Raw genomic sequence first — 27444 nt, forward strand, 5'->3', positions numbered from 1 at the left:
AGAGCCTGGGGTCTCGATCCCTTTTCTCGTTCAAAAATGGAGGGAGCCGTTACAGAGACAACGAGTTTGCTGACTAACGCTGCTGTCCGCTCGCAACGCCCGAGTGGTGTCAGGCAATGCGCTCTGCTATATTGGCCTGTGTGGCAGAAAAAGCCTGTGCCTACTGACATGGCCAACGTGTTAAAGGCCTGATTGAGAAGGTTGTCTTGAACACACAAGCTCACTATAAGCTCACGCAAAGATTCTCTTATTTTCTCAGAAGAAAACATCCAAACTGTTTGCTTCCACAACAACAGAAGGATGGATAGACGGACCGAACTGCCAGTACGCGTTGAAACATACCGTAATGAAGAAGATTTGAAGGATGTGATTCGGCTTATTGAAAAAGAACTCAGTGAGCCATACCATATTTATACGTATCGCTATTTTCTGAATGCATGGCCCGAATTAAGTTTTCTTGCTTGGGCCGGCTCCGAGGCGGTGGGCGTGATTGTGTGCAAATTGGACCAGCATATGCGTGGCTCACGTTTAATGCGTGGCTATATAGCTATGCTTAGTGTCGATCCACGCTGGCGCGGATTGGGAATAGGTACGTGAGTCGAATGTTTAGTCCATTGTTGGTATGATTAGGCAGCGTTCTGACACTCAATAAGCCAAGCGACTCGTAAAAGCGGCAGTCGAAAAGATGCGCGAGAAAGGAGCCGATGAAGTCATGTTAGAAACTGAAGTGACAAACACAGCTGCAGTGCGACTGTACGAAAATCGTGGTTTCTTCAGAGAGAAACGCCTCTACCGATTCTATCTGAATGGCAATGATGCATTTCGGCTGATTCTACCCCTCATACCCATTTCTCCACCAACATTCAAATCTACGAGTTCGCAACAGCTCCTGACTCTCGATACCCAGCCGCTTTCTTCAGTAGCCGCACCTCCGCCCCTTCCTCCGCGCCCGCCGAGCCTATTGGACCGTTCGATTCTGGATCATATACTCTAGACATAGGTTCTCTCTCTCTCTCTCTCTCTCTCTCTCTCTATCATGTACATCTTTATCTTGCGCGTAAAGTTCACTGGGTCTTTTTCGACTCGGCTTTGGGTGGCACAGGGGTCGTATCTTCCTCCAAGCACGCTGCTACAATATAGCCGGCAAGGACAAGGTTGGCAACAAATGCAGCAAAACCCCCTGCATATACAGGATTACCTGCGCGTATTAAAACACATGGATTGTATTCACTTACCTTGAAGCCAGTTGTCCTTCGCATAATAGTACGCGGTAATTGGAGCGACAAATAATGCGACGCTGAAAAATGCAAGCTTAAAGTATACACCCCTAGAGAATTAGTATGTTCCACATACCGAGCAGGATCAGGACCGGGCCGTCCTACACGCGATGGCGTAATGTCCACAGACATGAAGCGTGCTTAGATCTATCTAGACAAAGTTTGTGTGTCAATGAAACAACGGGAGGTGGAGCTAAACCGACGCGCGTCAACCAGCAAGTGGAGACAACCATCCTCCACCTAGACTTCCGAATTTTGTGTGGAGACAGACGGTTTGCATTCACGAACTCGTTCCCAATAAATTCACAGCACGCTTGTTATTGTTACAGTGAATAGCACCTCGACAAGTTTGTTCATCTTTTCCTAACACTCACACCGCTCAAAAACTCGAACCTGAGGTATTTATACGCGATCAAGCATGTCGGAGCAGGAAAAAGTGTTCGTATAAGTTGACGTCTGCTAACGTGGATTAGCTTGCTGCTTGGCCCACCCAATGGGCGTGTACGTGCTATGGTGGAAAAAACACAAGCCATTGAGGCAAGACATGGTCCTTTTTCTTTGGCTTTAATAGTGGGAAATGTGTTTGCTGACGCGGAGCATCTCACAGAAGATGAGACAGCCTTTCTCCATGGGTCGCTTACAAGTACGTCGAAATGCGAAAGAATTCTTACCTCTGTCAAGTGCCAATGCCGACATACTTCTTCTTTGGGACACATATGCCAGAAAATGTCAAGTCGTATTTAAATGCACGGGGCGCTTCGCGACGAGGGCCCGTAGAAGTCGCGTCAAATTTGTTCTACATGGGCAGCGCAGGCATTGCAACGATCAAAGGACTGCGTGTCGCGTTTTGTGGAGGCGTATGGACAAAACCATCGCTTAGCACGAATGCACCTGAACGAGCAGATGTATGCGCATGGCGCGAGCCTACGGGAACAACAGATGACATGCCCTTTGAGTGGTCGACGTGGGACACTCTTGAAACACGGGCAGCATCAGAAGAAGCTCTGCGACATTTACTTCGGCACCCAGCGGTAGCGCTAGGCGAAGCACGTGCTCCTGAATTACCGCGCGATCCAGAGAGCCTGAAGCAAGTGCGCGCATGGCAATATGCCCAAGCAGCATTTGAGTTTCAGCAAGAACAAGACGCACCAGCGTTGCGACGACGTGCACCGATCGACTTTTTGCTAACGAATGCGTGGCCTCTGGGTATCGAGGCTTTTTCTTGCCTACCTCCGCAGCAGCAGGAAAACACAAATAATGCCACTGCGGTAGAGCAAGGACTTGCCCCGCTTGCTCGTTTGGCTGAGGCATGTCGTCCTCGATACCATATTGCATGTGCACGAGATGCCGAGCCAGACGGCTTGTACTGGGAAAGAGAGCCGTACGAAAATTGGCCGTTTGCAAAGGTGCCTGAGCCACGATCCCGCCGAGTGACACGATTCGTATCGCTTGCGGCGGCAGCGAATCCGAGAAAGTGTCGATGGTTTCTTGCATTACAAGTTGTGCCGAGTGGTGCACTGTATCAAGACCCCGGTAGGCCATTCCCACGTTCGGAGCTGGATGATGCAGTGCCACCTACGACAACGCCTATGCCTTTATGGCAAATGGTCGAAAATTTGAGTGCAAGAGCTGCGACAAGACTGGGAGCTGCATCTGACGTGCCTCACAATGGAGATACACCGCGCAAAAAGCGTACACGGACCGAGGCACGTTCGTCAGTGCATAAACGACGCGCGGGCGCAACACTCCAGCCCGTTGAGCCAGACACTTGTTGGTTTTGCCTTAGCAATCCAGCAGTGGAAAAACACCTGATTGTATCGATCGGTGCAGAATGTTACATTGCGCTGCCCAAAGGCCAACTGCCCGTTTCGTCCAGTGATGAGACACTTGTGCCTGGAGGCGGGCATGTGCTAATTGTGCCGATTGTGCACACCCCTTCGCTGTATGCACGTGAAACATCAAATGCAGACCTCCGGCGGGAAGTCAGCGCATGGAAACACGCTCTGCGTGCGTGCTATGACGCTTACGAAGCCGTGCCCGTGTGCTGGGAAGTAGTGCGACGCGCATCGCGTGTTGCCCATGCACATGTCCAAGTGCTCCCAATCCCCAAGGCACGGGAGGCCGAGTGTGTGCAATATGTGCGAGAAGCCGCAGAACGGGACGGACTTACATGGGAGTCAGACGCCGTGGCAAGAGCATGGGCGGATGTCGATAATGGTGATGACGAGCATGCGAAAACTGTATTGCCGCAGGACCGTGCAGACTACTTTTACATGGAAATTGGAGCGACGCGCTTGCTGCTTCTGCTTCGTGGCGAACGCTTTTATCTGCAGTTTGCACGCGAGACACTTGCGACTTTCTTGGGCATGTCGGAGCGTTCCGACTGGCACGCATGTGCGCGCTCGCGAGAGGTTGAGCAGGTTGAGTGCGATGAGTTCAAGGAAGCGTTTATCGAGTATGCAGAGCAAGTAACAGACACTTAGGTGACGCGACGGCGCGTCTGGCGCGTTGTACGTGCAGGGCGACTAGGTTGACCTTTCGATACGAGTGGGCGCGCATGGCGACGCTCTAGCTTCGCTGTCTGAGTCTGCGTAGCATCTTCAAGGGCGTGATCTTGTGTGCTTTGAGACGCTGCATGAGCAAGCACATCTTCAAATTCGCGCAAGTCGGTGTCGCCTGCCTTGGCAGCGGCTGAAGAGGACTTGCCCTGGTGCATCTTGGCCAAGATTTCAGAAAAGCGCTGGAACACATCAGGCACATACAGCTTGTCTCGGTAGAAGGGAAGAGCATCGACGAGTTTTTTGATGGAGCGCTCAGATCGATAGGGCAGGAGCGAAAGACAGAAAGCAATATCGCGCCAGGACCGTTCCTCAGTCGTGAGGCGGAAGCGCTGGCAGAGTTTCTCAATCACATTCTCCGCTTGGCGCTCCTTATCAATGAAGGTAAAGATGAAACGCATCGTATTCATAAACGTTGTCTCGTCGACAGCATGCTCTCCTGTCGAAAGGTGACTGATTATGTCTGGCAGGTTGTTGTACACGGCGTTTTCTTTCGCGGCCAATTCGCTGAAGAAAAGCTTGGCCAAATCGCTCACACGCATTTCCTCATCCTCGAGACATTTGGCAAGCTCGCCTAATTGTCCCTTGACTTTGATCATGCCGTTGAGAATCAGGTGAGTCAGCACCATCAGCGTATTTTTTTTCACACCCAAGTCCTTGTCACCGAGGCCTGCGTACAAACGCTCACTGTTCTCGTCGACGAGCGTGCCAAAACACACAGCGACGTCACCAAGACCAATGACCGCATTCGCACGAACGACCGCATCCTTGGACGTTCGCAACAAATGCAGTAGCAGGCCCAAATTTGCCTCACAGTACTCAGCTGAGATGCACATGAACTTGCACAGTGTCAGAGCCGCGGCACGCTGCAAGAATATATCCGGATATTGCCTTGTATTCGAGCAGATGAACGGCACCACATTCCCGTACAAGGCTAGTAGACTTTCTGGTCCGTACAGGAGCTCACGATCACGCACCCATGCCATCGTTTCGCCAATGTCATCCTCAGCCTGCTCCGCAACCTGATCAAGCTCCGACGCCGTCGCTGGCTTGGACGCACCAGAGTTTTGCTGCGCTGCATCGTCACGCATAGCCTTCCGCCGCTTAAATTCTCGCTCGACCAGCTCCAAATGCACCATCTGCTTTAACGCCACATGACCCACCACAAACACGAGCTGCGCCATCTGGTACACATCGTTTGTGCGCTGGTCCGTTGAAGCAAATGCAGCGAGAGTCATGTGGCGCAGGAGTTCCGTGCAAAGAGCATCTGGCTGCTCTCCCAGGAGATAGATCGCATCAATCGCCTGCTCAGCGACGCCGAACCATTCGGAATGACGGTCCTTCTCATCTGTTGATGGCATCTCAATGATCGAACATAATCGGGTGAACATGGGGTGTTGCATTGGATAACGGACATGGCCACCTGCGAGAGTGCCTTTCACTTTTTTCGTACTGCCACTAACGTGCTGCAGGGCGATGCAAGTATGCTTTGCCAACACGAGATCTTTCGAACCAACATGGCCGAGACCAATGCGCAAAAGCACATCCATCTTTTCTGCAACAAGCTCGCGCTCAGCCTTCGCCAGCATGCTCAGGATCATGATCGCTCCTCGGCGCTGAGCACGAGAGATGGGAAGCGGACTCGCATACACGTCCCAAAGCTTTTCAACGACGGCGCGCTCCACGAGACCCTCTGCATGCATGAGGCTAAAAAGCTGCTCAAGACTCGTGAGTTCAGCAAGAGTCGCACCGAACGTGCGCTCGATCATATTGCGGCATACAAGGGCGACGTGCTCAGAGCGACTTAGACCTGGGTAGGGATCAAAGTAGAGTGAGCGATACACTTCGATAAGACGGCTGCGGATCCCTTTCAGCTGACTGCCGTCTTCCATGACTAGGGCATTATCTTTTGTCCAAATCAAATGAATCATGGCTCGGACGCCGTCAGAAGCGCCATGAATCCTGTATTCATGGGCGACGCGAAAAAACTCCATACTTTCAAGCACCTCTGCCTTGTTTGTAGATGCAAGCAGTTGAACAAGGATCGGGACGCCTTGCTCAAGAAGGTGGATGAACTTGAGTGCGTCTTCGTAGTATGTCATAGTGAGACGCAACTTGACGAGTTTTTCATGCTCTGCATGCGTCATAGACTGCTGCGTAGCTGCAAGGGCATCTAGGTCAAGCTCAGAGCGTCGTGGTTTGCCGCTGCGACTCGACATTTTACCTGACATGTCTTCATCGCCTTGGTCTTGGTCCTCGCCGTCTATGCCAGCATCGGCTTCACCCTCCTCTGTCACAGGAAACGCGAGTCGTTCCTCAGCCTTTTCGAGCTCTGAACGTACAACATCCCGACGCTGCGTCCATGCATCAGCATTGAGTTCACCGCCATGCATAACACCATATGGATGTGTCAGTACAAGTTTTACAAGAAGGGCAATAGCATTCCGGCGCACATTACTGCTCTTATCCTCAAGTGACTGGACTGCCAGCGATGTCATCCGCAGTCTTTGGGCAGGGAGCCGCACGGCCAAGTCACAAAGTCTACCACAGACCTGAATGGCTTTGGTACGAACGAACGTCGTTAAATCAAGGAATCGCTCGAACAAGCGCTCGAAAAGCACGTCCATTTGCTTCTCACGTGCATTGCGCGTATCATCACCATCATCGTCCGTGTCGAGTTGACCAGCTTTACTATTTAGTGCTGCGTCGACGTCATCTTCACTTGTAGCGAGGTACTTGATAAGGAGGCCATGCACCTCGACCATGGCATTGCGAATTGGATATGATTCACTCTCCTGCTGCCTCTGCAACAGACTCATGAGCTTCAAAACACTGCGCGGATTCAGCTCCGTCATGCGCACGAGGAAACGGGCATAGCTCCGTGGACCCTTTGAATCAAGACTTGTAAATGACTTCGCTGCAAAATCACGAAGCACATCCTCCCCAAGAACTTCAACATCAAACTCCGTGCGCATGGCACCCAGGAGCTCCGCCATAGGCTCGGCCAAATGCTCGTAATACTGGAGCGCTTGTGATATACTGGTCTGGACATTTAAGCCCTGGCCGTGGAGTTTGACTGCCAAACATACAACCCTAAATATGCCCAATTTGATTGCTGTGTCCTTCAGATATACTTCATTTTCTTGACACAGCATCACTGGTCGGAGAATGCACCGAGATATGAACGTATCACGGCTGGCTTTCGATGTCCACATGCGTTCAGGTACTGTACGAAGCGTTTTAGAAAATAGCCTCAAAACGACTGGGAGCGAAGAGGCCCACGTCCACGATCCTTCGCCATTGTCTCTAAAAGCGGTGGACAATGTTGATGATGAACCAGCACGCTTGGTGATGCCCTTGTCAGACTTTCCAAACAACTCGCGATGTTTTTCCAGTAGTTCAACAAGCCATTGAAGAAGAAAAGCATAACGCTCCAAAGGTTCAGTCCAAGCAGCCCATTGGGATGAATCCAGTTCTACAACTTCTTCAATCGTAGCATTCATTCCACTAAGAATGGTGTCCAGGAGTCTGTGAGCCAGGTGGTTCGGCAAGTTGCTCACACTCTTGATGCATGATAGCATGCACTGATATACATCAGAATCATTTACAGAAGTAGCTGAGGATGCTACTGCATCGACAATACGTGTGACGAGATCTTGCTGAGCCATGACGTCCATTGCACTCACGTCGTATTCAATGATCATGTCATCCTCCTGAAGACGCAAAAGTTGTTCTGCAAGGTCAAACGATGATCCAGCATCCATCTCCGTGTTATGCATGAATCAAAACCAACAAACGATGACTCGGACAAGAATTTTCTATCCCCTTGAACCTCTCTTTCTTTTCCTTTACTCTCTATCTCTCTCACTCACTCACACACTCTCTCTCTCTCTTTCTCTCCTCTTCCTGTCGCTCTTACGTCTCTCTCTCAAAGCTCAACACACAGGACGCGTGTTGGATGGATGTGTTGAGGGAGCGACGCGCGTCGAATATATCACGTGACGGTAAGCATCTCGACAGGGGGGCGATGGGTTCAGCCTGTTCGTCGATAGCAGCCACGCGTGCAGACGGACAGAGAACAGATTCGTGAGGAATCAATCGATCTCTGGTATCCGAGAGAATTGGAAAGACGATGGTGAGTATCAGAGCCAATGTCTTGAAGGCCGCAGACAGAACTGACGCCCGCACAGGATCGACAAAAGACAGCGCCGCCGACACTGCGGAATGTAGTCAACTTTCTGCGAAATAAAGCGCAAATGAAGACACGTTCAGGCATTCTGAGTGGGCAACGCGTCGAGTACTTTAAGGGCAACTCGGCTATCAAGGCCGTTTTGTCACCTGAGTATGCAAAGCTGAAGAATGTTCCGGCTGTGACGAACGAAGAAGAAGCTGAGCGGATGCTTCACAGCATGTTGCCATTTGCCTTTTTCCTACGTGTGGAACGAGGCGATGCACCACCTGCTGGTAAGGACGGCCCAGCACCCCGACCTCTGCAGGTGAATCAAATGCAGATGTTCGATAAGGATATGTACTATGTGTGGCTGTATGAAGGTATGCAACTTTATCAAAAGTTGGCAGGACTGGGCCTGATTGTTGCGTTACTGGGCCTTGTCATGTTCCCGCTATGGCCTGTATTTTTGCGGCGGGGCGTCTATTACTTGAGTTTGGGTGTATTGGCTTTGTTTGGTTTGTTGATGGTAATTGCAGTGATTCGTCTGATTATCTGGCTGATCACCATTGTGGTGCTTCCGCCTGGTATTTGGATCTTCCCGAACTTGTTCGCAGATGTGGGTGTGATTGAGTCGTTCATCCCATTGTGGGGTTGGGATGTTCCGCCCGAGAAGAAGAAAGTGAAGCGCACGAAAAAGAAGGGAAAGAAGCACGCTGATGTGTCGGAAGCTGCAGCTTCAGCAACGACCATCGACGATGCCACCGTTGACAACGATGCGGACGGAGAGGCGGCCAATGAAGGCGAGGTTGGCGCGTCGACGTCAGTCTCAACAGAGTCCAAGAACTATGCTGATATTAATTAGGTTTCGTTCGTCATGGACATGCATGCTCAACAGTGGTATTGATATGCATCGTTTTGCGCGACAAACCTGACGCTGGCGTTTTCTCTTCGACTCCCATTCCAATCATCCCGAACATTGCCTCATTTTTTTTTTCTCATTCATAGTGTACAAACAGCCTACTTGCTTGTCTTGGTGATGGCAAGGACGCCGGAGGCCAGAGTCATTTCCAAATGCTTTTTGAGCGACCAGAGCCACACCATCATAAAAACAGGCATGCAGAGTAATACGTTCAGCACTGGGAAAAGGTCCGGATACCGCAGGAGCAGGCCGTCGATCCAAGCAATGCGGGGCGCACAAGCCACGAACCCCTGTAGGAGAAGGAGACCCAGCATGCCGAAGTGCGCAGCAGCACTCAGCCAAGCAACAAATGTAGCACGGGTCGTATGAAGCGCCTCCCATGGTCGGTAACCAATCAGTGCATTCCATACCAGCAGCAGGATGCACCATGCAAGGCCCTGACCATCGCGTAGGAGCAATGGCCACAAGCTGAACATGCCGACATTGTTGGTTAGAACAGCCCACTCCCAATCAGCAGCGACGGCGCCAGCGCCTGTGCGATCGCCTTTCACTGTCATGAGCATCGTTAGGGGGAGCAGGGGAAGCAAAATGCTTTTTTCGTGTGTCTGGAAACCAAAAAGGAAAAAGGCTAGTGACGTCGACACCAGGGTATATGGAAACAGTTCAGCTGCAGGCGATGGCGTCACAGACGAACGATGGGATGTCGGTCGAATGGCAGTCATTGTCGGTGTTATCGACGCGCTGGGGCGTGAGTGACCGTCAGCACCACGCATCAAGGTGGACGTGCTCCCTGCCAACAACGAGCCGCTCGCCACTGAGTGTCGGTCAGAGCCCCGGCTGGAATCGTGCACGGATGCAGCGAGAGAGCGTGCACAGCCGCCATCGTCGCGCATACTTGATGCCAAACGGGAATACGACTTACCTGATGCCACGGAGCCTGCATGACGACGCACTTTCGCGACGACTTGTTCAGCTTGAGCATCATCCATGATAGATTCACGATAGACAGACTCGATAGATGCAAGGAACAAGAGCACACAACTCGGCAGGATTGCAAATAGTACAGTGACAAGGCTAAGCTTGGCCAGGGTCGACACGTGAAACATGTGCTGCAATTTCCACTTCGCACCCACGGGCAAAACACTCAGGGCACACCACACGTTGGCGACCTTGTCTTCAAAAAGGCCGCGAGCAAGTGGAAAGATACGGTGGATGACCTGAGCTAAATCTGTCCAAGAACGGAGCCAAGGCGCAAAGACGGAAGCGAACGTGGCTGTCGTTACACATGCTAGACCGGCAAATAGCGCCATTCCACGCAGCCATTGGTGGCTCAGCAGCAAACCAACACATCGACCAAACATAATAGCAAAGATGGCCGGCGCATAGTAGAGCGCCATTTGCTTGAAGCACAAGCTGAGCGAAAATAAGACGGCGGCGGCCAAATACCGCAGACTTACATGTCGACTGAGTGTGTCAAGCACGAGACGCTGAAGAGCGGCCGTAGCCACAGCCGGTCCGCGAATGCTGGCGTGAACATGCGGGAGCTTGGATTGCAGAAGCGCGAAGCTCATGGCCGAGAGACCGAGCATGACGCTATTGTACTGGAAATGCCCATGATCCACAAGAATCAGCATAGGCTGGAGCCAGACAGATAACAGAGCTATTTGGCGCACGCGCTTACTGCGGGACTCATAGCGGCGCGAAATAAACCACGCAACAGAGGGAAGATAGATCAGCACATCAAGAACAAGAACACTGAGCCGCATGTACAGCACGACAGCAGGCGCCTCGGAGCCACGCGATGTGTCCAGTTCCAATCCATCACGTAGAGCCGGAAACCACATGGCCACCCACGCACAAAGCCAGCTTACCCACGCGGTGAATGGCGGATAATCCAGGCCCCAGTACGGCAAGTCGTACAAGTACCACTCGTCTGTGGGCAGGTGCCATGTCAGCTCAAGCCAATGCCGCTGTGCCTCAAAATCTCCATGCATCGGCGGCATTCCACGCCCGCTCCAATCGCCAAGCGCTACAATGCAGCGCACCATGATAGCCACAAGCAGACCCAAGTACACCAGCGCATCCTGTAGCTCCTCTTGCGACAGATACCGCAGTACGGATCGAAGAGGCACATCCGTGCCCGAAGCAAGATCTTCACGCACGTGTCGACGATGTTTGACGATCCCGCTACGCGCGTCCAAGTATCCCTTCCGGCTCGCAAGTACTTCGTTCTGCAACGCTTGTATATGTTGCTCGCGCCACTGGGCAATACGTTCATGCGAAGGTGCATCACAAATGGACTCTGGGACTGTCCCTCCTCCTACTGCGCCCCCTGCCGATGGGGTGCCGGACCACAATACACGCGAGCTGGAGGAATACGCTCGCGCGCTCATCGCATCTGATCTGTCGATGGTAGCACTTGTCCTCGTAGTCGCGTTTCCACGTGCACGAGTCTTTGATGACGAAAGCCCATCATCTCTTCGACGTGATGTCGCACGAGGTCCATGTATATCGCTGCAGGCCCGCCCGTTGGGGATGGACGTTGCCACGGCACCCTTAGCGTCGGCGTCGTCATGATCTGGAATATGTTGTAGTCGGGGGACCATCGCGTCGCGACGTGAATATGTTCGTGGGGATTTGGATGGCGCCGCAGTGCTGCCAAGCGATGAGGTCGAGAGTCTCTGCCGTGGAGCTCGTGCCTGCATACGCGAAGACCCGAGAAGTGGAATATCAGCCGCACAATCAATGTCGGCATCGTTTTCAATTGTAGAGCGCGGCGGTGGCAGTGGCGTCTGGCGCTCCGCCTGCACCACCTCGCATCATTGTAGGAACAAAGATCCAAAGGCAGGTAAAAAGAGCCAACAGGCAAAGGTAGTGAGAAAACGCGTCTCGCGCCTAGCTTGGACAGCTGGGACCAACGCTTGCGGCGCTTGCCGATGGGCCCACAACCGCCCCCAATCCCCCTTCCTCTCCGCTGGAACAGGCAGGCAAGACGGTCTGGACTGCACAGGTGTGTTGTTGATGACTAAGACAACCAGGCCACACTCCACTCGCTTGGGAACGCGTCGCGGGTGCGCCAAGTGTGGTGGCGATCGAAGGTGTGGGAATAGTGTGAGTGTGCGTCACGCGAAGGGAGAAGAAGTATCGTTAAGTGTTGGAAACCGACAGAGTCTCGACGTAGCCGCAGCCAGGAAGAGCAGCAAGAACAGTAGACACGGCGTCCTTACCATAATTTGTGGTCTGCGGAAAAAAATAAAATAAAGCCGACGGCAACATGGCGACAGAGTTTGACGATGTACTGACGAATCAGCCAGTCGTTATCGACAATGGGTCAGGCACGATTAAGGCTGGGTTTGCTGGTCAAGATACGCCCAAATGCTTCTTCCCAAACTGTGTCGGACGACCGAAACACACACGCGCTATGGCTGGTGCCGTCGAAGGCGATCGGTTTATTGGTCGCAAGGCACAAGAACTTCGTGGACTCTTGCGTATGCGATATCCGATGCAGCATGGCATTGTCGAAGACTGGGAGGATATGGAGATGATATGGAATCACGTATACGCTGATGAGCTTAAGACATTGTCGGAAGAGCATCCTGTGCTACTGACAGAAGCGCCACACAATCCGCGCTCTAATCGAGAGACAGCTGCGCAGATTTTTTTCGAGACATTCAATGTGCCGGCAATGTACGTCAGCATGCAAGCCATCCTAGGTCTGTACTCTTCGGGAAGAACCACAGGTGTGGTATTAGACTCAGGTGATGGTGTCACACATGCTGTCCCTGTGTATGAGGGTTTCGCTATGCCACATGCCATTCGCCGGATCGACGTGGCCGGCCGCGATGTCACGGAACATTTGCAATACCTGCTTCGTCGATCCGGATACTACCTTCACACATCTGCTGAGAAAGAGATCGTACGTGCTATAAAAGAGAAATGCTGTCAGCTGGCTGTCCCGGGCCAAGATGATGTCCATCAGCACCACCACCGGCAACCGCAACACGACCACCACCAGCATGAACATACAGACAGCGAGCGCCTGGTAGAATTCACTTTGCCAGACGGTAATATTGTCAAATTAGGCCACGAGCGCTACCGTGCACCGGAGACCCTCTTTCATCCCGAGCTTATTGGGCGGGAGGATGTCGGCACTCATCAAGTGCTGATGGATGCCATAGGACGTGCGGATTTGGACCTTCGGCGGCATCTCTATGGCAACATTGTACTGAGTGGAGGAGCCACTTTGACACGTGGATTCGGCGAGCGATTGCTGACGGAAATCAAGCAGCTTGCGCCCCCCGATACGAAGATCAAGATCTCGGCACCACCTGAACGCAAGTATTCCACGTGGATTGGCGGCAGCATATTTGCTGGTCTAAGTACTTTCCGGAAGGTACGTAGTGGCGCGACCATCCGTCACAAATGCACGTTTGCACGACACATGTACTGATAACACAAAGATGTGGATATCGGCAGACGCATATCACGAGGATCCTTGCATAGTCCATCGCGTACGTATTTATGCCCCCTACGATTGGCCAGCCGATGACTAACAGATGACATAATTTTACGCACCATAGACGTTTTAGTCCATAGAATCGACCGAGCGCCGCGGGCGTTGTTCTCAGCGAATTATATTCCTCATTTACGGTTGGCGATGCGCAGGTGCGCCCGGAATCTTGAGAATCGCCGTACACGCGCCCAAGTGCAAACGAACTAGAACCCTAGTCGCCTTTGGGGGTCTGTCGCAGCTGTGTGTGTGTGTGTGTGAACGTGCGTGTGTTCGTGTGTGTGTGCATGTACAATTAAACACACCTTGAGAGTTGGTACAGTCCACCATTCTGTCTTGTCGACCAACTTGAAACTAGAGATACGGCGCTCCTAGCACCGCGTGGCACACCATTGCTGCGCCCCCCAGCAAAAGACGCTTGCCTCTTCTTAACGAACCGTGGGCCCTCACTGACACGCAACTGAGAGTTTTTTCTTTGTGTGTCGCTCACAAAATGAGACTTGAGCTGTTGAATGACTCGCGCCTCGAGGCCGGGCGTGAGTTTGTTCCCATCAAGCGATTGGGCACCGGATCTTTCGGCACAGTATTTGTCGCTGATTGGCACAGCCCACTCCCATCTGGCACGATGGTGCCGGCCATGCAACATTCTTATGCCCGCCCTGAATATGTCGGAAAACGTATTGTGGCAATCAAAAGAATGATTCGTCCGTATTCAACACTCGAAGACTGTCTCTCGTTAAATGAGCTGCATGCTCTGATTGCCCTTCCGCCGCATGAAAATATCATTGCTCTCTATGACGTATTCCGAAAGCCGATTTCGCAGGAATTATACCTCGTGTTTGAGTGCATGGAAGGCAACCTGTTCCAGCTTATGAAGTCCCGAAAAGGTCGTCCGATGGCGCCAGGGCTTATTGCCTCGATCATACAACAGTCCATCGCAGGCATAGAACACGTACACTCACAAGGCTTTTTCCATCGCGACTTGAAGCCAGAAAATCTGTTGATTACCACCACAGGTCTAGGTGAATACCCTCTTTCGAAGTCTCAGATCGATGGTACAAAACAGGATGTACTAGTTGTCGTCAAAGTCGCTGACTTTGGCCTAGCTCGAAAAATGGAGGAGAATGCGACGTTTACGACGTACGTGTCAACACGCTGGTATCGTGCGCCTGAGATTCTGCTCGAATCTCAGAAGTATTCGTCGGCCGTTGACCTTTGGGCATTAGGCGCCATTATAGCTGAAATGGTTCGCCTCGAGCCATTGTTTCCGGGAAACAACGCAATGGATCAGCTTCAGTGCATTTGCAGCGTGTTGGGTGCGCCTACAAACGATATGCATCTCCCTCTATCGAATGGCTCCCTCTGGCCGGCCTGGCTTGATGTGATGCAACAGTGGGAGCGTTCAGTGCAACCGCTTTCACCAGTATCGCTTGAGCGATACTTTCCCTTCCCTACCTCGGATGTTTTATTGGACTTCATCTTTCACATACTCCGCTACGACCCCGCGGATCGACTAACAGCCAGACAGTGTTTGCAACATCCTTTCTTGGTGAATGAAGCGCCTAAACTGCGACCGACCCGTCGCATGATTCCAGAGCCTACGCATCACCCCCCCGCTACTGCCCTCAGCTATGACACTGACTCGCCCTACGAGTCTGATAGCGTCGGATCTCCAGAGGGCGCGCTGGAAGCTGTTCGCGACACACCACCGAAATCAGAGCTTCATGAGCATTCGGACGTGATGAAACGCTTGAATTTCGCACAAGGCGACAACCAATATGTCCTTTTTCCCAAGTCAAGTCTCTTGCACCGATCACAAGTCTCGCCTGGATCACGCTCCAATTCCCCTTTGTTCTTTATGCACACCAGGAAAAAAACTCAAGAGAGCACACGAAGCATGACTGAAGCCATTGCTGCATCCCCGTCGGCTTGCACTATGACTCCTCCGACATTGCGTCCGAAGAGCGAAGGCTTTTCGGATCGAAGACCGTCCTTTTTCTCCGAGCGACATGAATCGGGACACCTTTCGTCTGGCACTCTTTTGCGCCGAGGCAAGAAAGATCCTGTGGAAAAGGAGACAAAAGAAATGGAGCGAAAACGTCGTGAAGATGAAAAGGCTAAACTTCGTGAGCGATCGCGTGCCGTTGTACAAAATCGGGTTAATATGATGCAAGACCAAGGCTTGAAAACACATTCGAAGCGGTGGGTTGATATTGGGCTGTAGGGATGTACCTTGTCGTTGATAGTATTGTTGATATATAGTTACGTATATGCGTGTACATGTGATTTTTTTAAGCTTCATGGTCCTGCCAAGAAACATGTCTTGTCATGTATAATCATCGTTACCACCAACGTTATACTGTCCATCCAATTTGTGCATGAGAAAAATCGTATATTCAAAGCTAACCAGAGGTGATGTTCTAGATACTCACATGCAAACAGAATGGCGCAAATGCTAGGCATTCACTATATGCACCTTCGACACATTCAACAAGGATAAGAGCTTTGAGTAAAACCATATTGGTTTCACGAGAGCATGCGACCAAGCACAGAACGACCAAACCATGATCGTTTGTTCGACTCAACTTTGGATCGTTGTTCACGTGTCTTTGGTCCTGTCTCGTATTGCCCTTGGAACGAGGAAGAAGGCGGCATCCGATGCGACACTGTTTCGGGCGCCTTTGCTTGTGATTGTGTCTGTGGAAGACCTGTTACAGATGGGATATTCGTGGTAGATGACATGCCTTCATTCACACGATCTTGCGAGGGCTGCGACTGCGCAGGCGATGGTATGGAGCCGAGCGTAAACGTTGGCTCGTGAAAGGAGCCTGAACTCTGACTAGGTTCGACGGGCGCCAGGCTTTGATGCCATAAGTGCGGCAGGTGCAGCTGAATCGGATGACGCTGTCGGTAGCCAAATTCCAGACGACACTCGTGATGAATGATCCGCATGTGCAAATGAGGAATGACCTGGAACATGAATAGGCTTTGGCGAAGACTCTGATGGGCCAAGCAGATCACCAATTGGAGCAGTAGGATCATACAATATTGTCGACGAAGGACCCTGATTAGGCACCGCTGTGGAAGATGCCGACTCCGTTGTAATAGCAGGTACCGACGTGGGCGGAGGTACAAAAGACTGCGATAGCACAGGCGTTGGTACTGGTCCTGAAACAGGAGCAGTGAAAGAAGTATGTGAATGATTTCTTGGGACGATTGGAGGAGCTGCATGGTGGGAAGATAAGGGCTGAGAAACAGAAGCTCGTTTGTTGGAGAGGCCGGTGGGTGTGGACTGCGCCAATTCCAAAGAGGAGTCATTTACCCGAGCATCGAACAAATCGGGCTCGTCAATAGCCTGGTAAAATAGTACATAGGCACTGCCGACCTCAGGCGCATCGCCAAAGTACTTGGGAATATCACTTTCAGGAATGAAGGTGACATCTTCGTCATCAAAAATTGCCCAGCGAGCCCCAATTTTGATTATTGACACATAATGGCCCTGGTGCGCACCAGAGCCAATGTGAACGACGATGCCAAATAAGTCGTAGAGTTGGTCTGGCTGAGTCGCCTGGTGGGTGGTATTGAACAACCGCATGTTCAATGGAAACACAACTCGGCAGGCATGCTTCACATATGCCTGTCTCATATCGTCCCATTTGAATCGCTTCAAGTGCAAAGCAAGGATATTTGGAGGCTGCTTGATCTTCATTCGTTTTTCTGCCTCTTGCAAACTCGAGCATGTGTCGCAGTAAAACTTGTTTCGCCCTGACAGCATCTCACTCTCTGAAAACTGCCGCAAGCTCGATGATACAGACGTGTTGGCTTCCACGTTAATCGAAAGATCCAGAAATTCTTCATCTCGGTTCGTAATTGTTTCACATGACAGACAACGTGTTTCGTTAGTGAGTACACCCTGGAATAGTTTATGAATGTACGTTGGATGATCTTTTACAGTAGGACTGCTAAACGATGGAGTTAATGGCGTGAAGGATTGCTCTCTTGCGCGCTGTGAACGCCTCTTACGCTTGTCCATCAAGTTTTGGCCCACTTGATTTAGAATAAAGTTGAGAAATTCATGTGCATCGTGGTGCATACTGCTGTCAAACAAATTGCAGTTTTGGTGTAAAGTCGACAAGAACATTTTCAGGGCACCTGCGTCAACGTTCTGACTCAAAATAGCCGGTGCTTCAAGCATCGAGCTGCTGTGTATCCTGCCGTTACTCGCATCGGCAGACAATCGGACGGATGCAAGTGCAATGGAATGAAATAGTGCAGCGAGCGCGTCTTTCATGTTCATAGAGACAGGTGTTGATGCTAATGTCTTTTCTGACGCCAATCCATCCTGCAACGATGGTAAAGGTGATGGATGTGGTGACTTGTCGACTGACATGACAGCATCACGGAATGGTTTGCAGTAATAGAGCGCCTGAAGCACAGAATTCGCGTAGCATGAATTGCCAAAATTTTCCATACCAAGGAGCACAGCCTCCGATGTATCTGTTTGAAGGGCATTGTACATATTTGAAGCCCATTGATCCCACTCAGCAGATTTCCAGCCATGTGCAATATGTAGAGGCGTGATATCACGAGACAAACGTTGCGTTGAGCGTGGTGGTGACGTTGACGAGTCCAAGAGGCTCAATGGCTTAATTTCCGACTTTATGCCTCGCCGCATAGCTACACCGGAATTTTTGGTGCCATTGGTATCTTGCACGGACGCAGAGGCTTGGGGCGCACAATAGAGAAGTGACGGTGACGAATTGATCGTCACGGATGGGGGTGGCTGGTCCATTTTTTAACGCAGCGAGGCGTTGGCACGTTTCAAACTATGCCTGAAAATGCACAGTTACAGTACGTGGTAAATTGAGCGGGACAAATAACACAGCACAGGAGTCTATGCCAACACACTCAACAGGTCAAACTGTAACAAGCACTGAATACGTGGCTAATAACGCTATCATTTGCACCTGGCACTTATCTGACAAGTCACATATACCACGCGCGCCTAACCTCCACGCAGGTTTTGGTCGGGAACTCCTGTCCACGCTCGCCTGCCACTTCACGTAGACAGTACCTCACAACGCTCTTAACCTGTAGATGAACTTACAGCCAGTTCGCGACTTGCACACAGCTCGCTCAAGAAACCCTATTAGATGAGGCATGGCCATGCCTGAAAAATGATCAACAAAAAAATAACGTCAAGCTACAAAACTGTATCAATGGATGAACTGACTGAACCAGCAGACAAGTCATTCAACAAGAAATGAAATGAAATGAAAGAGATCTCTTTCTAAGCAGAGACATGATCCAAATGAAACATTAAAAAGGCCCGTTCATTCGCGCACCGCGCAAAGAACAGACAGAGAAACGTAGTAAGTGTCCGTCCGATAGATCCTTGACCAATCTAGATCGTTAAGCAGATGCGCCAGGCATTATCATCTCAATTTTTCAAGTGTGTATTATTCATAAGAACGTTCGTCAATAAAGGCAAACTTTAGATTTTCAGTTTAAAAGGTCCAAAGAGGGCGAGATCCCAGGGATTAGGCGTACGGCTTGTCCACATCGAAAGACCAGTCGTGATACCCTCGTCCAGCGTACCGGTGGTTGCCAAACGCTTGAAAGCACTCTTCGTAAGGTCAATGTGGTCGGCACTGCAACCCTCGCAGTGATCAACGATACGGACCTTCGTGCACTTCTGGGTCTTCTCATTACAGAGACGGACAAAGTCACCACACGATGGGCCATTTTCCCACCCCTTCATCACAGCACCAATGTGGTGGTGGTTCTTGGGGCTCCAGTGACCGGAACCACAAGCAGGGTCCTTGAGGTCATGAGAAGCATACCAAGTGATCTTGACGCCTTGCTTCCAAATCTTCTCAAGATAGTCTGGACCGTGTGTGAACGAGTGGATACGAGCTAGAGCGACGTCGCGCTTATTCATACCAAAGCTAGACTTGCCGCGAACGTGGACCGAGCGTTTGTGCTCGGTTTCCTCGTGCCAGTCTGGGTCACCACCCGAGTCAATGAACTTGATTTGATTGCCGCTATCGTCGAAGAACTTTTCTTCATCTGCGCGAGCCACAGTTACAAGAGCGACCAGCGCAAAAATAACACACAAAGCAAACTTGAGATAACGAGTCATGGAGATAGATAGCGCGTTTCGGTTGACTGAAGGTTTCTTGATGTTGACGGGATTCGTTAAGGTAAGGATCTGGCGGCTAGCGCTCAGGGAGGACAGGGGATAAGAGAAAGGTGATGTTGGTAAGGATTGAAGTGACCGGCCCAAATATATCTCTGGACACGCAGTTTGACCCCTGACTGCCTGTTTCGTGCGGATGCGCAACTCCACTCTTATTTGTTCTCGAACAACAACAATGGCCAGTCGCATCTCGTGCTCATGCACGGCAAAGCTTATATGCATGGTTACGTTATAGTGTCCATAGTCGATATTTTCTTCCATTGGACCAAAATATTTCTCCATGGGATTTACATTTATGCACAAGTCTAACCCCTATACGATAATTGCATGTGATATGACGCATACTGCTGTGGTCATGTCGAGGGCGTTCTGGGCGTTTGCTGCGAGGCTGCATGTTGTGTGGAGCTGGATGGCAGTCCTCGTGACGATTGATTGTGTACGCCACACGCAGTGCCATGGCCATTAGCCTATCCAGGAAGGCGTTGTCTTTAAATGTATCAGCCCCGTAGAAGATTGCCGGACTTCGTCCTACACTGCCCCCTATCACGGCCTTTTACGACATCGATTCACGCGTTGAGTCAAACTGTTCCCCTTCGAGTACAGATTTGCCATCCTCCTCCGATGTGAGATCAACCATTGCAGTAACCTGTAGACACTGCCACGTGCAAGTTTGTCAATGAGCCGCTTTCATGCAAAATGTGCAATAATTGTGTTATGTCCGAGGTAGGAGCTGCATCGTGCACAACGTACCCACGGATCTTTTTTCGTGCACATGTGAGACTCATTTGATTCGCTTGTGCACGCGTCGCGGAATGAGGCCTAGACTTTTCATGTATTGAAGTCTTATTCACCGGTGTTTGTCTTTATATTCGGCTCGAATACATGTTGCTCAGATCTATCTGCGCTTCTCCTTGTTCGACTTCATTCTGCAATGATCTGAAGTTGCTGTGTTTCTGAGCGCGTTTTGCGACGCTGATACACATGGATGATTGACGACCGCGACGACGCCCCAGACTAAAATCCCATTGTTTAGGAGATGCACATGCCAAATGAGTTAGGACGCTATCGTTCATTAGACAAATAGTCTATGTAAGTATGATTCAATCTTGGACTCCATTCGCTTGACGGCCTCTTGCAATCTCCTATCATGCCTTGTTTTGACTTCCCTTCTTTCAAGAGCGACAGTCGTTAGTCAATAGCCATGTAGCTTAGGTTTCAGACCCTATTGTCAGTGCGGTGCTTAGACCACCTGTTCGGCGCCACGGTAGAATGGTCACGTGACAAATGATTCGCTCGACGTGGTCTTTTTGCTAAATCGAGTGCAGCGGAAACTGGCCATCTCGAGACCTGTGCACCTACCATGTGGATTGGCCATATGCCTTGCGCAACGCCGCTGCGGGCTGCCTTGAGCTGGAGGCTCCAAGGGCGTGTTTATACAAACTTAACTTCACAGTCGGTACGGCGCATGGCGACTCGATCACCACCCCCTCACTCGACGCCTGATGGTGCTCAGAACATGTCGAAAGAACAGGCGGAACTGTTACGCTTGCTCAGAGAAAGTGAGGCCATGGCAAATAAACGAGCTGATGCGCGTACACAGGAACAGTCGCTTGGACTTGCCGGTGTAGCTCTGTCGCAAGGAGGTACAGCAGTTGGTTCAAGTCGGGTAGACAAATGGACAGGTCTAGGCAAAAAATGGGGTGACTTGAGCGGGGGTCAAAAGGCAGCACGCGTTACAGTAAACACTTCGCGTCTGTTTGTTATTACTTTTGGTGCTACATTAACGTTCGTTATTGGGTACGCGCTTTTCTCTGAGTTGTTTGCACAAAATAGCCCGACAGTGATTTACAATGAGGCTTGTAAACTTATCGAGAAGAGCGACAAAGTGCATGCACACTTGCTAGAACCATACCGGTTCCAGACATCGCTGACAGATTTTCGCAGCGACTACTCGCCATTGAACCCACCTTCCCATCCACATCGCCCATCGCAGACCGTGCATTCGACTCGGTATATGGATCCTCGTACAGGACATGAAATGATGGTTTTGCATTTCTTTGTTCAGTCCCGTGACAAGGATGAACCATTGGGATATTGGCAGTACGCACGCTCTTCCATCATCACAGGGGGTCGTTGGCTCAAGATGAAGGCTATTGAAGGCGGCATGTTCGTGTATGAGTGGTGGAAAGAACAAACGAGTCAAGAGCCAATCATCCGGAGACCTGAGGCTGCTCCATTAGAACCGACTCCTCCCGCTCCTGCTGAGCCATGGTGGATCACTAGAAAGCTTCGCAGTTTTGTGCACGGCGTCGGCACGCTCGTTGGACAAACGAGTGATGCGGTTGGAATGTCATCCTTGGACTTTGCTGGTACGAAGCCTGTGCCTGGCACATGGACGGATGGAGAGGTGCATATTGAGCTTGTGAAGGACGATAATGGCGTCTTCCAATACAAACATTTCTCCATTGATATTCCCAGCTCGCACTCACCTTTGCGCCGCCGTGTGTACTTAGACCGCCGACATGGTGACTTGCCCGCGAGGTAGAGCAGAAAATGCATGATATATGTACACGAGTGTATGTATGTTTGCTTGAATTCTCGAGCAAATGCATCTTACGAAATACAAAGATCATCTCTATAGTTTCATACCCTCTGGAAGCATCATCGCCTTGTCACGCTCTTCGATGTCATCCATTTCGTCATGCATGTCTTCGTCATCATCTTCGTCGTCATCATCGACTTGTGCATCTTCCATGTCATTGGCTTCATTGCGCAACCCCCCGCTCTTACGCGGCTCATCGGACATTGTGGTTGTACTTCGCGAGGACTCTATAAGCTCGCGATCCTCGTTGGACACCGGCACATCCACGACGGCACCCTCATCATGCTGGCCAGGCACACCAACAGCTGACCAGTATGCTAGGGGTATGAGACGGAAATGGGCCATCTGCACAAACAGATGCTTAAGGATCTGAGCCTTCTCGGCGCTAAGCTTCTCTCCCTTCCTACACACGGTGAATTCCTCCAAGAGGGTTGGTTCACCACGCTTAAGCTGTGTGGGCATACCGAGAGCACGAAGTTGTGGCTCGAGATTGTGCGGAAGCGTCTCTGGCGGGTTGCTTCGGCAGTAAATGGGACCTGGGGGTAAAATGATGGTCTCTGTGGCGCGATTTCCCATGCGCGCAAATTCAATCCGACGGTAGTCATTGCACCAGTCCAAGACTTCGGCTGGCGGTGAGTCAGTCATGAGGAGACCGACATTTCCACGTAGTCGTTGAGAGACCTGTCCCAGACCAGGGCGAATTTCTTCTTCTGTCGTCTCTCCGAGTGCCTTGGCAATCACGCGCAGCTTTCCGAAGAAAATCTTCGAGCCAGTCCAGAGACGACGTACTTCTCCCAGGTACGCATTGCGCATGTTGCTAACAGCGAATATCCATATATATGCGTATTGGTTCGCGGCCTCGCGCACATTTTCGACAAAGTTTTCTTTGTTTTCGCGTGTTTTCGCCTTGGTCTTTGTGAGCGAGACCACCTTGGCACGTTTCGTGCGAGCCATATCGGTAGTGGTTGTAGGGTCGAGCTGGACGTGTGCCCAAAAAAAACTAAATAAATAAATCCAATGTGCGCAAGTACGAGAAAAAAAAAATTATCCCCTAATGGCTTTTGAGCGCCAACCTCAGGCCAGCGTCCTTCGATTCTGTTGGCTGAAGGAGCTAGTGGCTGGCCAGTTGTCTGGATAACCAAGATAAATTCTTGTGCTTCCATTCAAGAAAAAAAAAACAATTTGGCTGCTGCCACTTTTGATAGAGTTAGTAAACGAGAACTACAGCCATACGAAAGATCGGCTGATTTGGTCCCCCAACAGGCCCAACAGGAACCGTTAATCATGTTGCCCGATATGGACGCTTTGGAAGCGTCTCTACTCAACACATCTGGCACAGTTAAATTAGATGTGCGCTTTAGGACCTTGTTCACGCTGAAGGGTCTCGCCGCACTGTCAGAAGAAAAGCGGAGGCGTGTGATTGAAATAATCTCCAAGGGATTCGAAGACGATTCGGCTCTTTTGAAACATGAAATGGCCTATGTTCTTGGACAAATCAAGGACACAGACGCGCTGCCATGCCTTGAGTCGATTTTATCAAACATGAAAGAGCATTGCATGGTGCGACATGAGGCAGCAGAGGCTATGGGCGCCATTTCATCGCCCTCTGCGTTGCCTGTTTTGAAAAAATATCTGCACGACGACGATGTGTCAATCCGAGAGACGTGTCATCTCGCTATTAACAAGATTGAGCTTGACAACTCCGAGGCGGGTCGAAATGAACAAGCTCTCAAGGATCTACGAGAAAAGGAGCATGGCGACGCCGTGAGTGCCGCCCGCGCTGCTGCCGCACCTATTGACCCTGCGCCCGCCACGGTGAATGTGCCAGGTACACAGCATGCACACCAAAATGTCTATACGCTCGAGAATGTGCCCAAGTTCCGTGAGACGCTTTTGAATCGTTCGCTCACACTCTTTGAGCGGTACCGTGCCATGTTTGCGTTACGGAACACGGTGCAACAGGGCGGTCGCGAGGCCCAAGTTCCTGCAGTGAAGGCGCTCGCAGATGGACTAGAAGACGACAGTGCCTTGTTCAAGCATGAAATCTGCTTCGTATTTGGCGAGTTGTGTCATCCAGCTTCACTGCAGCCCATGTCTCGTGTGCTCAATGATGCGGGTGAACACGAGATGGTGCGACATGAAGCAGCAGAGGCGCTGGGTGCTATCTTGGAAGAGGGTGCTGGCGATAGCGAGGCTGATCAGATTATCAAGGTGCTGCGCCAGTATGCGGAAGATGCGTCGGCACCACGAGTCGTACGGGAAAGCTGCATTGTGGCTTTAGACGAAATCGCGTATAACCAAGATCCATCGCAGTTCCAGCGCGTGGAGTAATGTCTTACTGTACCCTCACACTTGCACAACCATGGAACTGACAGATGAACGTGGGGAGTGGGGGCCATTTTGATAGTCATTGGTTTTCATACGCCGGTTCATCTTCTCTTGGAACACGCACGGTAGCGAGGAAATGAAAATAGAGAAAAAGACATACGACGAAAGCAAACAGGTCAGCGGACAACACATTGACATGTATGAGCGTCCCTACATACAGGAAGAAGGGCTAAAAGGAATCAAAAATATTAAGCCCGACCGGCATCCTTCATGGCCTTGAGCATAAGCTCACCGATTTTGGCGGGCGAGTCAGCAACAATTGCACCAGCCTTCTCGAGAGCGCTGACCTTCGAGTCAGCACCGCCCTTACCACCACTGATAATGGCACCAGCATGGCCCATACGACGGCCCGGAGGAGCAGTACGGCCGGCAATAAATGCAACGACGGGCTTCGGGTTGGGCCGAGTGAGGTTGTACTTCTCAAGGTACTCGGCAGCGTCTTCCTCCATGCTACCGCCAATCTCACCAATAATAACAATACCTTCAGATCGGTCGTCCTCTAGGTACATTTTCACAAGATCCACAGTAGCCGAGCCTGGGTATGGATCACCGCCAATACCCACACAAAGAGACTGGCCGAGACCGACGTTCGTGGTTTGGTTCACGGCTTCGTACGTGAGCGTGCCCGAGCGGGAGACAATACCGATTTTGCCTGGCATATGAATATGCGCAGGCATGATACCAATCTTACAGCCCTCTGGGTTGATCACACCAGGGCAGTTGGGGCCGACCATGCGCGACTTGCTCTGCTGCTTGAGCACGTTGGCCACGCGGATTTCATCCTTCTGAGGAATGCCCTCGGTGATAGCCACGATGAGCGGCACCTCAGCCTCGACGGCCTCGATGATGGCATCGGCGGCGCCAGCTGGCGGTACGTAGATCACTGATGCAGCTGGCTTTGTCTTGTCGACAGCCTCACGTACCGATCCGAACACAGGCAGACCGAGGTGCGTCTGACCAGCACGCTTCGGCGACACACCACCTACAAGGTTGGTGCCGTATGCGAGGGTCTGCTCACAGTGGAACGTAGCTGTCTTGCCGGTAAAGCCCTGGCAAATAATTGGCGAGTCCTTGCGCACGTAAATGTTCTTCACCGTGTCTTCATAACCACGGCGAATAGCCGTTGATGACAGCGAGCGCGCGCCAGCTAAAAGCGTGAGCCATGCTCTAAAAGGCACGATCGCAACTCTGCCTGATACGTACCGGCCCGCTGGACACCACGGAACATGTTCACAGATGCCTTTCCAAGCATTTTGTAGTGGGCTGACGACACACCGGGAATTCCCTCACGCCCGCCAGATGGCGGCTTGCCAGCTGGTCGGTCTCGTGGGCGGGACGCATCACGTGCATATTACACGTGGTACGTGCACACTTCCATGTGAGGTCTTGCTCAGTTGCCCCACACCTAGACCAAACCTCTCGATGATGGTGTTCGACTAGACACTTGCAGCAGCAGCGCTCGAGGCCGCATTTCTGTGAGGTTGTCCACGGCACAGACTAAGATGCGCAGAGACTTAGACAGCTTTTGAAGCTATGGCTGTTTCTAGAATCTCGAGGGCTTCGCGTAGTTGTGCACGTGCCGTTTCCACGTCTTCGTAGTCGAGCGCACTGCATGCCCAACGCGACATTTTCTGGACGCGCGCAATCTCCTGTATAGACAGTGGACAGTCATCTGGGTCAATGTGCCGATTTCTATTGTGCGTGGTGACTTGCCCACTCGTAGCGGGCGCAAGAACCGTGTCAGTTGTAGGCGCAAACGCAGTGACATGCTTCGTGGAGGTGGCCGATGACGGTGCCCCTCGCACGGACGATTCGGACTGTGCTGACGGTGCGGGTGGGGCTGAGGGGGATGAGGACGTGGGATTTCCTGTCTGGACGGAAGGAATCGAGGGCAGAAAAGATCCCGTGCCAGTGCTACATCGTCAGCCTCAACATCACGAGGAACCGGCTGCTCATGACCTGAATCCGCGGCATTTCGGGGCATTGTCGAACTTGACGGCTCATTATGATCAGAAACAGACAGATCAATGCCCTCAGAAGATTGCCTGTTGGTCGAAGTTGGTGCATTCGGCATAAGTTGCGATAACACCTGTTCCTCCTCCTCCTCCTCCTCGACGGTACTCTCGGCAGGACCCGGGCGAGGCTGGTCACCATCTCGCAATGCCTTGCTAATCTGAGCAGCTTTCCATTTCGCATACCTGACTTTTGTCTGTATCTAATAGATAGAAAGAATGGCAAAATCATATAAGAGACAATGTTAGATTTTGTGCCAACAAACGGATCCACCAACGCACCTCGGCTTCTAATGGCCCAAACACACGGAGGACTTCCAGGAACTTGGACGCAGCAGCAAACGCTTGCGCGGTAGCACTGCTTTGTGAGGATGCTGTATGGAAATGCGGTGCATGCTTACCGACTCGCTTGTCCTTGGCGATCTTGATTGTCCGCGCCCAGGAATATGCGCAGAGCAAAGTTTTCTATGTATGCATACGCCACAGTCTCGCTTTTCACTGCATCTTGTTCACTCATGCTGTCCTTAAGCTGTTGTTAGTTTAATTATATGCACGCACACGCTCGAGCTCGTCCATTAGCTGCATGAGAAAGCTCTGCGCTTCAGTGTCGCCAGCCGATTTTTCGATGCCAATCTGCGCCGCATAATATTTACCTGTGTGTGTGAGAAAGAAAGTAACGCGCAACACATACACCAGTAGGATATGATTGGATCAGCCTTTATGACTTCGTCGGCTCGAGCTAAGAACGGTGCCGCGTCTTTGAGGATGGTGGGAACGTTCCGGGGCATAGCTTTGTTCCGTGACTTGC

The 27444-nt window shown here is 51.3% G+C and overlaps 15 protein-coding genes across 15 annotated transcripts; 7 read left to right on the top strand and 8 right to left on the bottom strand.

Annotated features, from left to right (window-relative positions):
• Nucleotides 1–300: 300 nt before the first annotated feature.
• Nucleotides 301–994, top strand: MGL_2338 (uncharacterized protein; the record flags this gene model as incomplete). The annotated part of the gene is made up of 2 exons (XM_001730490.1): nucleotides 301–589; nucleotides 654–994. The coding sequence occupies 2 exons, from the start codon at nucleotides 301–303 to the stop codon at nucleotides 992–994; spliced, it is 630 nt and encodes a 209-aa protein (XP_001730542.1).
• Nucleotides 995–1227: 233 nt separating this feature from the next.
• MGL_2339 (uncharacterized protein) lies at nucleotides 1228–1409 on the bottom strand (the record flags this gene model as incomplete). The annotated part of the gene is made up of 2 exons (XM_001730491.1): nucleotides 1228–1297; nucleotides 1354–1409. 2 exons carry the CDS (start codon nucleotides 1407–1409, stop codon nucleotides 1228–1230), a joined length of 126 nt encoding a protein of 41 aa, XP_001730543.1.
• Nucleotides 1410–1695: 286 nt separating this feature from the next.
• On the top strand, nucleotides 1696–3693 carry MGL_2340 (uncharacterized protein; the record flags this gene model as incomplete). The annotated part of the gene is made up of 4 exons (XM_001730492.1): nucleotides 1696–1715; nucleotides 1751–1920; nucleotides 2001–3494; nucleotides 3611–3693. The coding sequence occupies 4 exons, from the start codon at nucleotides 1696–1698 to the stop codon at nucleotides 3691–3693; spliced, it is 1767 nt and encodes a 588-aa protein (XP_001730544.1).
• Nucleotides 3694–3756: 63 nt separating this feature from the next.
• Nucleotides 3757–7614, bottom strand: MGL_2341 (uncharacterized protein; the record flags this gene model as incomplete). Its single annotated transcript, XM_001730493.1, has 1 exon — nucleotides 3757–7614. One exon carries the CDS (start codon nucleotides 7612–7614, stop codon nucleotides 3757–3759), a length of 3858 nt encoding a protein of 1285 aa, XP_001730545.1.
• Nucleotides 7615–8091: 477 nt separating this feature from the next.
• On the top strand, nucleotides 8092–8868 carry MGL_2342 (uncharacterized protein; the record flags this gene model as incomplete). Its single annotated transcript, XM_001730494.1, has 1 exon — nucleotides 8092–8868. One exon carries the CDS (start codon nucleotides 8092–8094, stop codon nucleotides 8866–8868), a length of 777 nt encoding a protein of 258 aa, XP_001730546.1.
• A 155-nt stretch (nucleotides 8869–9023) lies between these two features.
• MGL_2343 (uncharacterized protein) lies at nucleotides 9024–11318 on the bottom strand (the record flags this gene model as incomplete). The annotated part of the gene is made up of 1 exon (XM_001730495.1): nucleotides 9024–11318. The coding sequence occupies one exon, from the start codon at nucleotides 11316–11318 to the stop codon at nucleotides 9024–9026; it is 2295 nt and encodes a 764-aa protein (XP_001730547.1).
• Nucleotides 11319–12199: 881 nt separating this feature from the next.
• On the top strand, nucleotides 12200–13514 carry MGL_2344 (uncharacterized protein; the record flags this gene model as incomplete). The annotated part of the gene is made up of 3 exons (XM_001730496.1): nucleotides 12200–13318; nucleotides 13386–13436; nucleotides 13506–13514. The coding sequence occupies 3 exons, from the start codon at nucleotides 12200–12202 to the stop codon at nucleotides 13512–13514; spliced, it is 1179 nt and encodes a 392-aa protein (XP_001730548.1).
• A 414-nt stretch (nucleotides 13515–13928) lies between these two features.
• Nucleotides 13929–15659, top strand: MGL_2345 (uncharacterized protein; the record flags this gene model as incomplete). The annotated part of the gene is made up of 1 exon (XM_001730497.1): nucleotides 13929–15659. One exon carries the CDS (start codon nucleotides 13929–13931, stop codon nucleotides 15657–15659), a length of 1731 nt encoding a protein of 576 aa, XP_001730549.1.
• Nucleotides 15660–16274: 615 nt separating this feature from the next.
• On the bottom strand, nucleotides 16275–18227 carry MGL_2346 (uncharacterized protein; the record flags this gene model as incomplete). Its single annotated transcript, XM_001730498.1, has 1 exon — nucleotides 16275–18227. The coding sequence occupies one exon, from the start codon at nucleotides 18225–18227 to the stop codon at nucleotides 16275–16277; it is 1953 nt and encodes a 650-aa protein (XP_001730550.1).
• Nucleotides 18228–18929: 702 nt separating this feature from the next.
• Nucleotides 18930–19577, bottom strand: MGL_2347 (uncharacterized protein; the record flags this gene model as incomplete). Its single annotated transcript, XM_001730499.1, has 1 exon — nucleotides 18930–19577. One exon carries the CDS (start codon nucleotides 19575–19577, stop codon nucleotides 18930–18932), a length of 648 nt encoding a protein of 215 aa, XP_001730551.1.
• A 1417-nt stretch (nucleotides 19578–20994) lies between these two features.
• MGL_2348 (uncharacterized protein) lies at nucleotides 20995–22179 on the top strand (the record flags this gene model as incomplete). Its single annotated transcript, XM_001730500.1, has 1 exon — nucleotides 20995–22179. One exon carries the CDS (start codon nucleotides 20995–20997, stop codon nucleotides 22177–22179), a length of 1185 nt encoding a protein of 394 aa, XP_001730552.1.
• A 90-nt stretch (nucleotides 22180–22269) lies between these two features.
• MGL_2349 (uncharacterized protein) lies at nucleotides 22270–23190 on the bottom strand (the record flags this gene model as incomplete). Its single annotated transcript, XM_001730501.1, has 1 exon — nucleotides 22270–23190. One exon carries the CDS (start codon nucleotides 23188–23190, stop codon nucleotides 22270–22272), a length of 921 nt encoding a protein of 306 aa, XP_001730553.1.
• Nucleotides 23191–23520: 330 nt separating this feature from the next.
• MGL_2350 (uncharacterized protein) lies at nucleotides 23521–24567 on the top strand (the record flags this gene model as incomplete). The annotated part of the gene is made up of 1 exon (XM_001730502.1): nucleotides 23521–24567. One exon carries the CDS (start codon nucleotides 23521–23523, stop codon nucleotides 24565–24567), a length of 1047 nt encoding a protein of 348 aa, XP_001730554.1.
• A 245-nt stretch (nucleotides 24568–24812) lies between these two features.
• Nucleotides 24813–25358, bottom strand: MGL_2351 (uncharacterized protein; the record flags this gene model as incomplete). The annotated part of the gene is made up of 1 exon (XM_001730503.1): nucleotides 24813–25358. One exon carries the CDS (start codon nucleotides 25356–25358, stop codon nucleotides 24813–24815), a length of 546 nt encoding a protein of 181 aa, XP_001730555.1.
• A 1675-nt stretch (nucleotides 25359–27033) lies between these two features.
• Nucleotides 27034–27424, bottom strand: MGL_2352 (uncharacterized protein; the record flags this gene model as incomplete). The annotated part of the gene is made up of 3 exons (XM_001730504.1): nucleotides 27034–27165; nucleotides 27195–27289; nucleotides 27328–27424. The coding sequence occupies 3 exons, from the start codon at nucleotides 27422–27424 to the stop codon at nucleotides 27034–27036; spliced, it is 324 nt and encodes a 107-aa protein (XP_001730556.1).
• Nucleotides 27425–27444: the final 20 nt, after the last annotated feature.

Source organism: Malassezia globosa, assembly GCF_000181695.2.
Source record: "Malassezia globosa CBS 7966 chromosome Unknown mgl_sf_5.2, whole genome shotgun sequence".
Classification (NCBI taxonomy): Eukaryota; Fungi; Basidiomycota; class Malasseziomycetes; order Malasseziales; family Malasseziaceae; genus Malassezia; species Malassezia globosa.